The 13,341-nt window shown below is 40.4% G+C and overlaps 1 protein-coding gene across 1 annotated transcript; it reads right to left on the bottom strand.

The window, feature by feature from the left end:
* Nucleotides 1-228: 228 nt before the first annotated feature.
* LOC115780825 (SH3 and cysteine-rich domain-containing protein 3) lies at nucleotides 229-8,123 on the bottom strand. Its single transcript, XM_030730241.1, has 11 exons — nucleotides 8,051-8,123; nucleotides 5,682-5,838; nucleotides 5,464-5,561; nucleotides 5,274-5,355; nucleotides 4,796-4,893; nucleotides 4,657-4,717; nucleotides 4,402-4,451; nucleotides 4,200-4,303; nucleotides 4,008-4,059; nucleotides 3,144-3,281; nucleotides 229-359 (listed from the first exon to the last, which is right to left on the bottom strand). Exons 1-11 carry the CDS (start codon nucleotides 8,072-8,074, stop codon nucleotides 261-263), a joined length of 963 nt encoding a protein of 320 aa, XP_030586101.1. The 5' UTR covers nucleotides 8,075-8,123; the 3' UTR covers nucleotides 229-260.
* Nucleotides 8,124-13,341: the final 5,218 nt, after the last annotated feature.

The following is a 13,341-nucleotide window of genomic DNA, read 5'->3' as shown; positions in this document are numbered from 1 at the left end:
CTAAATTATAGATACAAAATCAATGTATAATACTGTCAGTAAAGGTAATCTGTGCTAAGTCATGTTCAGCTGTGTATGAGCAGAAAAATGTCTACATCTGTTCCTTTTCACATAAACAGCAGCAATGCTCAGTTTGTAAGGCGACATATGAAGGAACAATACAAAATGCCAACATGTGTTCAAATAAAACTTCAAGCACATAAAGAACCAGTACTAGATGGGGCTGCCCTGCACTCTGTCAAAACTCTTGTTGCTCCTCTTCAGATCTCCTGCAGCAGGTTAGCAGGGAAGGAGCCAAGCTTCCGTCCCGTGCTGACCTTTAGGTAGCCGTTCACCTCCTCACCCTTCTTCACCACAATCTGATGACACACACACAAAAAAATTTTATCTCACTAAAAAAAAAATCAATGACTTTCAGTATGCCTGGATTTTTGTTCTTCACCTATCTTGCTAAATAGTCGTGTGAGCTACTTCAGCCATGGCAGATTAATTGCTGAGTTTGAGGTTGTTCAGATGAGCGGGGGCCTAATTTTTAGAAGCATTTCCCTTTTGTTAGACAGAGCCTGTCAATACTGTTGTTAAATGTCATCATGAAATACTATTTTTGAGCTAGTACAGTAGTGGTCAGAGGTTTCCTTACTGCTCTATACATATATAAGTTATTCAGATGTGTCATCACTTTGCCAAGATCTGGAAGAAGATCCAAACTGTCACCCTCAGATGAGAGGGAGGCTCAAGCCTCCCATGAACTGGAAATTGCTGGAACACCAGCATCACTGTCCACAGTGAAGTCAGTTTTACATCACCATGGACTGAGAGGATGCTGACCAAGAAACAGACCCTTGCTCCAAAATCAACACCTTTAAGCTCAACTGAAATTTGCAGCTGCTCACATGGACAAGCCAATGCCTTTGGGACAAATGTTTTATGGTCAGATGAGACAAAGACTGATCTTGAGGTATGTTTGGCAGAGTAAAGGTGAGGCTTTTAAACTTAAGAACACTGTCCCAACTGTCAAGCATGGTGGTGGTGGCAGCACCATGCTGGAGCTGTTTTACTGCCAGTGGTACTGGTACATTGCACAAAGTGGAAGAAATAATGAAGAAGGGGGACTACCTCCAAATTCTTTAATTCAGCTCAAATAAAGAGCTAACTGGGCGGCCCAACAGTAGAATGATCCCAGACACACATCAAAACTGTTGTTGGAATGAATAAAGCAGGCATTAAGCTTCCCAAAGACCTGACCTCAACCCTATTGAAAATGTATGGACTATGTACAGGAAACAAACCAGTTTAAATAAACGCACAAATAATCGGTCGCCACCTGCTGCATCTGTAACAAGCACAAAAAAAAGGAACAAACAGCACCTGAAAGAGAAACAAAAAACAGAAACGAGCACACAATCATGCTTTATTGATTTGTGTGTGTGTGTGTGTGTGTGTGTGCCAGAGACAGACAGAGAAGGACCCAGAAGACCCAGACACACAGCACCCCAGGAGCACTGAAGAACGGAGGCCACACATCCCAGTGACATTCACATCCCCACCAGACGCCGGCCAAGCTGAGAACAGGGCCCCAAGCACCCAAGAATTGCTCAGCACCTGGCAGAGCCCCCTCCCTGCCCCTCTGCAGGCTGAAGAGGCCCAAGCCACCTGGACCACAACTCCTAAGGGAGCGAGACAACAACCATACCAAAACATCCAGCCACACACCCCAAACCACAAAGCACCCACAGCCGAGGGAGCGGGCAGCAACAACCAGCAGGGAGTGGCATACCCCTGACCCCCCCACAATCATGTCCTACAGGGGTCAAGGTTCAGCAAATCCCAGACCCAGGGCCAGCCGTACACACACAAACACATACTGGCTACATACATGCACATCCACTTACACACACACACAAAGAAAAAATAAATACACAAAGACACACACCCATCCATATCAACACCTCCCACTCTCACCCCCCTCTGAATGAGGGGAAAACAGATACCGCACAGAGTCAGCAGTGACCCCGGGTTGCAGCCACCAGCCAGCCCCCTCCCCTAGAAACAGGAACTTTCTTTTTCACTTGATGTAACTTGTAAGGGAAAAAAGATTTTTTAAACTCTTAACTGGTTATTCTATGTCATTCCTAGTGACCATTGAAATTAAAGTTAATTTAGATAATGCTTCAAAATAATTCCCTGAACGCCTGCTCGGATACATTTCCAACATGCTGCGTGTGATAGCAGGCACAGCACTGACAAATTTCTAAAATTCGTAGACCATGTTTTCCTTGAGTGTGTGTTGGTTTATGCATGAAGTGTTTTTTCAATAACAAATCTGCTGAGAGCACGGAACAATTGTAAGCAGAAATGAATCTGCCATTCAATATTTGAGCGTGTGCTTTGACAGATGAAATGCAAAACAATCCTCAATAGCAAGCCAGAACAGAAATGTGGATGTAAAACATGTTTGGAGCTTGTAAGAGGTCTTTTGTTACATTTTAGCAAATTGTAGAGCAAATTGTACAGTGTCAGTTATTAATTATTAAACAGTATACCACTGCTTTTTTTCCCCAGTGCCATCCAGCACATATCCAGTTTTGCTGAATTGAATTGAAGTATGAAGTCTGATGTCTACTGGAGGAATGAACACAATTCTTCCAAAAGGTATGTCCTCTTTTGGTGTTCTGATGGTGGCTGTGGAGAGCACTATCCTGCACTGGTGTTCAGTTGGGTTGTAATCTTTTGACTGCAAGGGGCATGGCATATGACTCACATCATTTATAACCATCAAACCATTCCCTCATGCCATATTAGTGGGAGAATTGTTATTCCATCAGGAGATGTTTTAATGAAGGATGAATGTGATCACTGGCCCGTCCCTCTAAGAGGACAAGTGGACCCGAACCACGCCAGCAAAATGCACCCCACAGCATAACAGAGTCATCAGATCAAGGGTTTTCCATTAAATTGTCATATACCTGTATTTCAACCTCTCATTTTTTTATGCTTGTGACTTGGTCTGCAGTTCGGAGTAAACAGAGGTATTAGGTGCAAATATAGTGGAAACATTTGTACAGGACTGTGTGTGTGTGTGTGTGTGTGTGTGTGTGTGTGTGTGTGTGTGTGTGTGTGTGTGTGTGTGTGTGTGTGTTAACCTGGTCTTTCTTCAGAGTGATTTGGCCCATCTCTCTGTTGCCAACAAAGGAGCGAGTCACCTTGTAAACCCTCTCTCCTGCTCGCACACGAATGATGTAGTTGGCAGGGAGGAATCCTGTTCTCTCTCCAATCTTCCCCTGGTGGAGCAAAAGCTTTGACAGTGAGGTATACTACAGCTCCAGGGTCTAATTTAGATTACTCAGATGCCTCTCTTTAAACATGGTCATATCAACTAGTGAGGCTTTGAGATCTGAAGACCTGTGAGACTGGTAAAAAATAGTGCAATGGACGCTGACCAGCTGTTATGGAAAACAGTGCTTATGAAATGTTTTTGTATCTGGACAAAAGATGGAGGCTCACAAAGTCAAACCACATCTCATCAGGTCAGTTTGCCTTGCAAATTAGGAGTCTCTGTAGTTAATTATATCACTTACTATCTCCTAAAACATATCTTCTTGGGCAACTATTGAAGCTAATTTTCCATTCTAAAAAACTGAAAACAAGGAGCAGCAAATGTTACTATACTCTGGTCTCATGGTACACATTTGCTCAACAACCACATAAATATTAAAAACAACCTTTTTAAGGAGCCAACAGCAGTTGGACCCCCCCCTTCCCGAACATAAAATCATCATAATTGTTCTGGCTCAAAAAGGATCATCATCTAATGGCATAAATCCCAGACCTCGATAATGACCAAAATCTGATTAATGGATCTTCATGCCATCTGGCTCGGTGGTTCTCGATAAAATTTCACACCTTTTGGAGAGCAGACAGGGTTGCAAACATCACTTGATCATGATTACAATGAAATATGTTGTGTGAGCAGAATTTAAAAAAAAAAAAAAAAATCCGGGACTCACCTTCCACCATTCTTCATTAGAGTCATCTATCACTGTGATGCAGTCGCCGGCACTTAACAAATAAGACACAAGTATTTTAGGAATATTCAGATATGATTGACACAAGCAAGTTGGACAGCCTGGAAGAAAAGCAGCAAGAAAGCAATTAAGACACAGAGCAAAGGAGACAGGAAAAGTTGTGGAGGCACTTACTGAACGTCCAGATCATCTTTTTCTATGGCCTTGAAGCGATAGAGAGCCAGATAGTAGTGAGACTGGCTGAACACACCGACCTTTCCCTGCTGAAGCATTTTACTCTGAAAGCACACAAAATTTAACACCAACCTCTCTTTGACAATGGTAATTATCACTGCTGTCACTGATTCTGTCATCTTGTGCATCCACATTTTCAGACCTTGTCATCTGCAGGAACTTTGTCTCCTCTTTTGTCCCCTTCTGGCTTTGCTACTTGGTAACACAACAAAAATCAGAAGAACAAAGAAGAAGTTGTTAACTTGTTGACTGCATTTCCATTATCATACTAAATATCTTGATGATATTCTAAAAATAATGACACAAGAAATTGTCCTGGGCAGACTAAAATATGATGCACCATTGTTGTGTGTCTGCATTTACTGAAGCTAAAGGCTTTTATTCAGCATAATCTCACCTCTTCCACCTTCTTCATCCTCTTGCTTAGGCTGGGACTCATCTTCCTCAGTCGTCATCATCTGAATTTGGGTACAACAATGCTAGTACAGTTGGCTTTGTGCTGTATGATTAACAGGTTTTAGTGTATCCATACTTACGTTCTTCTTGTCCTCTGATCCTTTCTTACGCGCTTTGTTGGCCATGATCACTCCGATTCGCAGTGTCTCAAACACAGGGTCAGTGCAGTTTGACTGCGCTGCCAAACCAATGATAGCAGTCATTAAACAAGCAGATAAAGTTATAATATAAGGGCTGGTTTAAACTGACTCAGATGGGTTCATTTTTTTTTTTCTTGAGCCTAGAAAGGCAGGCAGTTCCTCTTGATGGCCTGTTGTGTTCCCATTATCTGATGTATTAGTACTGAAAAAGGCACTGGATATTCTGTGAGTATATTCCTGCCTCAGTTAAAACAAACAGATGAGTGAAACGCAAAGCACAATACTTGTAAGAGTTATTTCTTAGGAACTACGGCTCTGTTGAAGCAAACTTCTGTTAAAAGGCTAACAGTCCAGGTTTGGCATTTGGCTTTAATGAGGCATTTATCTTAGTGCAACAATATGTGCAAGTGGGACTTACAAAAGGGCAGCAGCTGTGAGACTATGGCATTCTGCTGACTGCTGTACAGAGGAGAACTGTAGGCTCTTCTGAAGCCTGGAGGCTGCAAAAGCACGTGACAAGAGGGGGCGAGGAGTATACACTCTAACTATATGGAAAAAATCTCTGCAGTGCACTTTTATACTCACGCCAAAAGCACTCTGTATCTTACAATTTTACCAAAACACCTCTGGAACTCCACGTGTGACCGGCAGTGGTGGTGGATGCTGGTTTTGCAGTTCTTACATCGCAGTGCAAACTTGTTGTTTACTGAATAGAAAAGCAAAATGAAGCCAAGTTATATCAGAAAAAAACTATATTTTCAATTTAAATGGGCTTCATTTTCATTTAAGTCCATTTTTGATGCATGAAACAAATATAGGTACCCACAAACAATCATGCGAGCACAGGCATCACAAAATTTTGGTTTCTTGCAGTAGTGGTCCTTAAACTTGTGAGGTCTGTCATTGACTGGTTTGACTGGTTCTGGAGGAGGAAGTTCCTCTTTCTCTTTCTCTTCTACCTCCTCATCATAGATGAAATATAGCTGAAAATAAGAAGGATGAAAATCACTACAGAGAAGACTAAAATAGTTGACATGTGCACCAACTACACTGCAAGGTTTGACATGAAGCACAACCTTAAAAAAAAAAAAAAGAAAAAAAGAAACAGAAACAGATGTGGATAATGATGTGTTTAATTTTATCTGCTTACACATAAATCTACACTATCTGAAAGGCCTAATTGATACTGTTTTGGGATTCCACCACTTTGTTCTCTTTATTCAACCCAAACAGTCTCAGTGTCCTGAACCACCCACAGCCTGACAGATTTAAACAAGAGTGATTCTATTAATACTGCACTCTGAGTCACATGGAGACAGTCTGGACATCATACAAACTGCATCATATCAGCCAGAGCCAGATCTATGAATAATAACTACAGTGTTGAGACTTCTGTATGTCTTTGTTTTTTCATTTTTATTGGGATAAAATTCATGAAATTGATGGGGGGTGTTGCATTTTATGGACTTTTTGTCACAAAGCACAGATGGGACAAATAGAAAGGACTTAGATCTCAAAATAGCCATCAGCAGACACGGACGACATTCCCAGTCAAATGTATTAAAGGTTGACTTCGCTGCTGCTATTTACAGTCAAAAACACAACCATAAAGTGTCTGTCTTTCTCTAAGACACACACACACTCACAAGTTTTTGAACGCATGCACACCATGCCTGCCAGACAGAACTCTCAAAGGCTGACAGGATTAGAGAAGCCCTGCGGCCATCAAGCTGTGGATTTACACAGTAATAACTGGTAATACCAGGGATAGTTCACACATTACAGTGTCATTGCACTGCACTCTATTTAGCTGCCAGAATCCTGAAAATACTTACCACAATGCCTCTGTCAGCTGAGAGTTGACTTATTCAGACTCATTTTGGCAATTAGCCAAAAGCAACACAAGGCACAGGAAGAGGTGATGTAATATCCATCGTTCATACTATATCAGGTAATAAAAGGGTATGTGCTGATAGGAAAAAAGGCTAGATGAATCAAATGAAGACCACTTCATCTATATTTTCTCCCACTTAACTGTACATAGGCAGCTGTATTTGTCGAGATATCGGTTCCTACTCTATCCTACATTCAGTAAACAAAGAACTGTTTTTGCAACGTAGGTGTTCGGAAAATTCTCTTACAGAAGCAGTAATAAGTTGTTTTGGATAACTCGCAGTATAGATCAAAACTCTGCAATCAGTTACAAAAATTTTTTAAAAATGCACTAATGAACTAATTTCATTATGTATTGCAGAGGTGTCAAACATCCACAACCAGCCCACTGTGAGGTCCAATCTGGCCCCACAGGATGGCTTTGAAAAGTGCAAAAATTGCAGGAAGATGTCATAATTCTCAGACTTTTCACTGTGTTTGCAATAGCAAGCAATGTGTTGCAAATCCTTATCAATGGCTAATGCTACAAGAGCATCTGTACAAACTAGCCAGAGGTATGAATCAGTGTTTCTTCTTAGTAACAATTAATTATCAGAATGTGGAAAATCAATTACATTTTTGTGACACCAGTTCTTTTTCATAAGTGATCACAGGTCATGTGGTTTGTACATAGGTGGTTAATTAAATGTGAATTTTGTTTTAACTTTAAGTTTTTACGCTAAAAGAAAATTTTAAAATATGGAGGCTTTTTATTGTTGGTGGTGGGGTGGGTTGCATGGCAATATTGTATTATTACAGGAATACAAACTATTGATATTCCATCCATCCATTCTCTTCTGCTTATCCTGTTCAGGGAGCCTATCCCAGCTTTCATAGGGCAAGAGGCAGGGTGCACCCTCCGCTAACACAGAGAGACAGACAACCAGTCACACTCACATTCACACCTATAGGCGATTTAGAATCACCAGTTAACCTAACCCCAGTACCTGCATGTCTTTGGACTGTGGGAGGAATTGTTTTTTAAATTGCTTTATGCAGTTTGATTCTCATTGTATTGGGAAAAATGTGGAGATGAACATCTTAAAATCGTCAAACTGCAATAGTACAAGAGGCAAAACAGAAAATATGCTCAACCTTTTAGATTATCGATGCAGTCTTGTAGTGAAACAATGTTTCATATAAACCATTACAAACATGACACATCCACTTATGAAGAATTAGAAATGTGAACAGTTTCCCTCAGAATTATTTTCCTGTGTATCTGGTTTATAAACAGTCACATCGTAAATGTCGATGTCTCACCGTGTCATCCTCTTCCTTCACCATGTTATCAGGAAGAGGTGGGTTGTCATGAATATCCACGGAGTCCTTGTCATCCAGCCTGTCATCACCGAGTGGCAAATGTCACACTGAAAGTCGAATGTGTCACTGCAAAAGACAAACTGTGGCCTGCCTCATGAGCAGGGCTTGTGTTTTCTGATACATAGAATGAATATGACTATGAATATTTGATTTCTCATCTCTATTCATTCTATTTCAAGATTTTCTTTTTGCTCCCACACACAGTCATCCTGGAATAAACTTTATTTCAATCACTTTTTTTCCATCAAACACATAAAGTCGGTGTTAGTATTAGGGATGGCACGATACCACTTTTTTATGTCCAATACCGATACCGATATTTTACATTTGGATATCGGCCGATACCGATATAAATCCGATATTTAAAATTGATCCAGGCATTTAAAAACTTAAAAAAAAATTTTTTTTTAAAATAAGTCAACAGTCTCTCACACAACAAAATCAAAGTCTTTTAGTTGTCCCACATACAAGACTAAGGACCAGGGCGGGCAGAGCTTTTTAGGCAGTGGCACCAAAGCTCTGGAACTGTTTACCACTCCAGCACCATTTAGCTGACTCTGTGGCATCATTTAAAAAATAGTTGAAAACTTTTCTGTTTAACCAGGCTTTCTGGATTCTGACTTTATTTTTATTCTTTTTCTTTTAATATGGTAATGTTATTATGTTTTTAACATAGTGTTTTCTGGGGGTGGGGGGGTGATATTGTGTTTTAATTATTGTACAGCGCTTTTCTGTCTGTGAAAAATGCTATATAAATAAACTTTACTTACTTACAACAATAACTATCACCTGAATCCTGTTGCTTCTGTGTGAGAAGGTGATGCTTATGGCATGTTGCAAATTTCAGTAGGGCTGCAACTATCGATTATTTTAGCAATTGCGTATTCTATTTATATTGATTACCCAAGTAACTGGATAAGAAATACTTTTTTTCATATTAACAGTTCATCTGCATATTTTAACTTCCGTACTGCAGTTTGTTCCCTGTGTGAAACAAACAGGGTGGATGGAGCAGCTACAAAGTTCTCGTTTCTTCACTTACTGATCAGGTGGTTGATGAAGGATCTCCAGCTGTTTCCCAGTAAAGGTTTAATTGAGGTTACAGGGATGAAAAGGCTTCTTTTGGACACTAGAAAAACATTTCCTTCTGCTCCATCTGCTCCGCCTCTTTCCGCTTGTGCAGACAGACTGCACATAAATTAGCTGACTGCTGCTGTTGCCTCATCAGTGTTCACGTGAAAAACTAGGGGCTGCGTGAGCGCAACCTTGTAATGCTTTATATTTACAAGCATTCTCCTAAATGTGTTTCTACTGCAGGTCTATATTTAGTCACAAGTCAGGGATTAAAGTATCAAAAATATTTTGCTAATATAGTGCTAATAGCTGCGCTCGCTAGCAGTATGTCCGGGAGCTGAAGTAGAGAAAAAAAATAACAGCTGATTCTCAGCACAGCGAGCACAACACACAAAAAAGGCAGAGAGCGGTGGAGGCGGAAAAACATGTCAGCGATGATCGCTCAGTGTCGCAGCGACGGAGGATCTGAGAGGGTTGTTTTCTAACTCCTGATCCCCCACTCCATTCCAGTAGGTGGCGGTAATGCAGCTCTAAGCTGGTTTGGTCAATCGCAAACCCACAAGAAGAAGAAGACGACTGAGCACTGTAATGCAGCTAATGTGAGCAAAACGTTATTTAATGTATCGGATTACATTTTTTTTTAATTTCTTTCCGTTATCCGATCCAGTAATTTAGGCCAGTATCGGACCGATACCGATACTGAATATCGGATCGGCGCATCCCTAGTTAGTATAAAGGAACGTGTCGAGCTAGATTACTGATCCAATTTGCAGGACAAACTTATGAGTCAGTTATTCTGCTGCCTTTACTTTGTACCTCACTTTAAAGCATAAATAAACTCGGGGGGGAAAAAAAACAACTTACGAGTCAAAATGAGCCATCATGTTGTTCAGTGGGTGAGGTTTCCTGACTGGACCAGTAGGTGGCACTGTAGACAGAAAATACACAAGCATCGTGGCTGGAGCTGCTGAGGCAGATGAAGTGAAGAGTTGTGAAGTGACCTCTGAAATCCCTGTAGGTGTAATAATAATAATTTTCCATCCACCAACACCTTACATTAGTCTCCTCAGCATGTGTGGCACAGCCTTGGTTTTCAGCAAACAAACTGGAGGTATTGCCAATGTGCAGATCACCCTGAAGTCTGTTCTGGAGAGGCAAATTGATCTAAAGGCCACTATATGGCCTGTGCATCTACAGATGCTTTAGAGGGTTTTCCCCTTTTCAGGCAGTTCTACATGTTAGGATCCATGCTGAGGGCTCAAACAAGAAAACCTTCAGTCACTAATGCTCAGCAAGTGTTAGTAAGGAGCTTAGAAAAGCAGGTGGAGGAACACTCATCTAAAAACACACATAAAAACTGTTTACTGACCATGAAACTTCTTACAATGTCGTGGTTCTCTCTGCTCGCTGCTGTCCCTCCACTGACTCCCAAACGTTTTCTAGTGCTCTGTTCATCAGTCTTTACATTCTCAACTTTCCAAATGGGGCTCCAACAGGTGGGAAATTTGGATGAGTAATGCCGGCAGGCCCACCAGGCCCAGCCCTGAATCTGTATGTGTGTCCATGTGAGTGTTTGGGACAGCTGAGAACATTAAAAGCCGAGGAACCCCCCGCCCTCCACTTAAGTGGTAAAAAAAACAACTGAAGTTCTGCAAGAAAGTGATGCGTTATGTTAGATATATTATTGTACTCATAAAGGATTTATGAACTCTGATTTTACCGAATCACTGCAGACAGAAAAAAAATATCTTTTATGTCTGGAAATTCAGGGAATGTACATTTTTATAAAGAACTTCTGAGCTCAAGTTTTGTCAGAATTGAATTCTTATGGGGGAAACTGAAACAATATATTTAAGTTTGCTAGTGAGATTGTGATTATGGACTCTTTCTGCCTCTCTGCTGTGTTTTCATGTATACAGCAGATATATGATGTTAATAAATTACAGGAACATGAGTCAAAGACATCATCCATTATCTCAGTAGATATGAGGGAAGAGTCACAGTGTCACCATCACCCCACTTGATTCCAGCAAGGAGACCTTTGTTGAATTTTACTCCCCCCTGCACTGTCCTCACTGTTTCACAATCACACATATTTCACATGCAAAAAAAAAAGGTCAAATGATTTCTATGAAACTCTACTCTACTACACAGAAACTGCTGACCTCTACTTAAGTTCACCAAGAGACAGCAAACATTTCTGCAGCAGATTTCTCTTCGGTTTCAGTGAAACCAGACTAAAAGCCGTCTGTGTTTATGCACGATTCCCAGCTTAAAGGAATTTCATGATTTTGTGTTTATTTGTCAAAAAGAAAAGTTGAATTCTGGAAGAGCTGTAAAGCACTTGATGACTTGAATGATGTCTTTGTCAGCAACCTGTGTACCAAATAGTGAGTATAGTTGCTGGGAGCCAAAAATAGGAACTAGAAGGCAAGATTAGAAACTGCAAGCAAAGGTGGGAGATACACCAAACTTTACTTTATTTTTCATGCTTTAAGCTGAATCCCTTTGTTTTTGGTCTTGGATTTGACTCCCTGTGGGGCTCTTGACAACAACCACAAAATTTAAAAAAAGAAAAAACATTTTTTTTAGTTTTGCTTGTATCTCTAAAGTACTAAAACTATAAAGGTCACTTGTAGTAAAATTAGTTGATTTGATGTGTTGGGGAAAAGCAGCTAGAATGCCTTTATTTATACAGAATGTACAAAGAGACTGGAGATAACAATCACACGCTCACTGAATTTAAGTTACTCGTGAATATGAACGAAATACAAGCCAGCTGCATTAAGTAAAAGTGAAGCATATTAGATCAGACAGACACAAATCTGAGAGCTTATGACAGCTGTAAAGGGAAGGTAGATAAATCTGATAACAAAATAATAGAATATTCATTATGTGGAGGTAAAATGACTGTGTGGATTGTACAAACTGTACAAAAAATAAACATTAACTGGCTTATTAGATTTCTCCATCATGTAGATGAATTCAAGTTTGAGGATGATGTGATGTGATGCACTTTGTAATAGTTCACAGCAAGTGATAGAAAAGCCCCAAAGAACAATTGTGAAGTTCTCTGGTCATTTGTACTTATCAACAGTACGATATTACATGTAAGTTGTACTACTAGTAGCTATAATTTACAGTTGTATGTTTTTTCCAACATACTGTAAATTTCAGACAAAACCATCAGATCTGGATCAATCTGGCAGAACACCTCAAAGACAGGAAGACAGAGGCAGCCTGCAGAAACTCCAGTAGGCAAAGCAGGAAGAAGGTCTCCTCTGCTAATAAGCTTCACCAAAAAGAGAAAAACACAAAGAAAACACAAAGAAACATCAATATGAGATGGACTTCATATCAGGTCTCTCAACACAAGAAATTCATCATGACCCTAAAAAGGAGAAATTTAAGTTGTGTAAAAAGTTGAAGCAGGCATGGAAAGTAAAAGTTCAACAACACAATGAAGCAGGACAGCAGGACCTAGATAAGGCTGCCGTGGGAAGCCCTGAAGCTGCTTCAACTTGCTCATCCCAAACAATGCAAGTGAATAAGGATGTCAGAAAAGGAGGAAATATGTGCCCCCGAAGCAATTTACCTTCAGCTCATCTCTGACTGAAGAGCGTCTCAGAGACAGATCTTCAGTCCAGGACTTGGCCAAGTGCAGGATCTTAACTCCAGGAGCCACAGCACAGGGCAGTCAGCAGGACAGCAGTGCAAAAGCAATAAAGCAGCTCGCTGACCTGAAAAACACCTTTCACACCATAAACAAAGAGTTCATTTACAGGCTAACTAAAAAGTAGGTTCTATTTTGTCAACACTGCAACTCATGTAGACCTTCATTAAAAAAAAAAAATTGCCAAACATTTTCTGTACCTTCTCATTTTACTTTTGTGCCTTTTTTTTTGTTCTTGTTCCCATTTTCAGGCAATGAAAGGAAATGGCCAAAGGATGATGATGTGACAAAGATGATGACTAAAATGTTTTTCACTATGCTGTGTTGTCACAGAGAAAATGATTTTTATTCTATCACAACCCAGTAACCAAATTGCTCCCAACTTTTCCAAGTTATGTGGAGCAGACCAAAGGATTCCCTTTAAGTTGCTCAGAGAGAACTTTGGCATCACTGAGGAAAAAATCAGGACGAGTCTGAGCAGCTC

Source organism: Archocentrus centrarchus, chromosome 5 (genome assembly GCF_007364275.1).
Source record: "Archocentrus centrarchus isolate MPI-CPG fArcCen1 chromosome 5, fArcCen1, whole genome shotgun sequence".
Lineage (NCBI taxonomy): Eukaryota > Metazoa > Chordata > Actinopteri > Cichliformes > Cichlidae > Archocentrus > Archocentrus centrarchus.
This window is presented reverse-complemented; position numbering and strand designations above follow the sequence as displayed.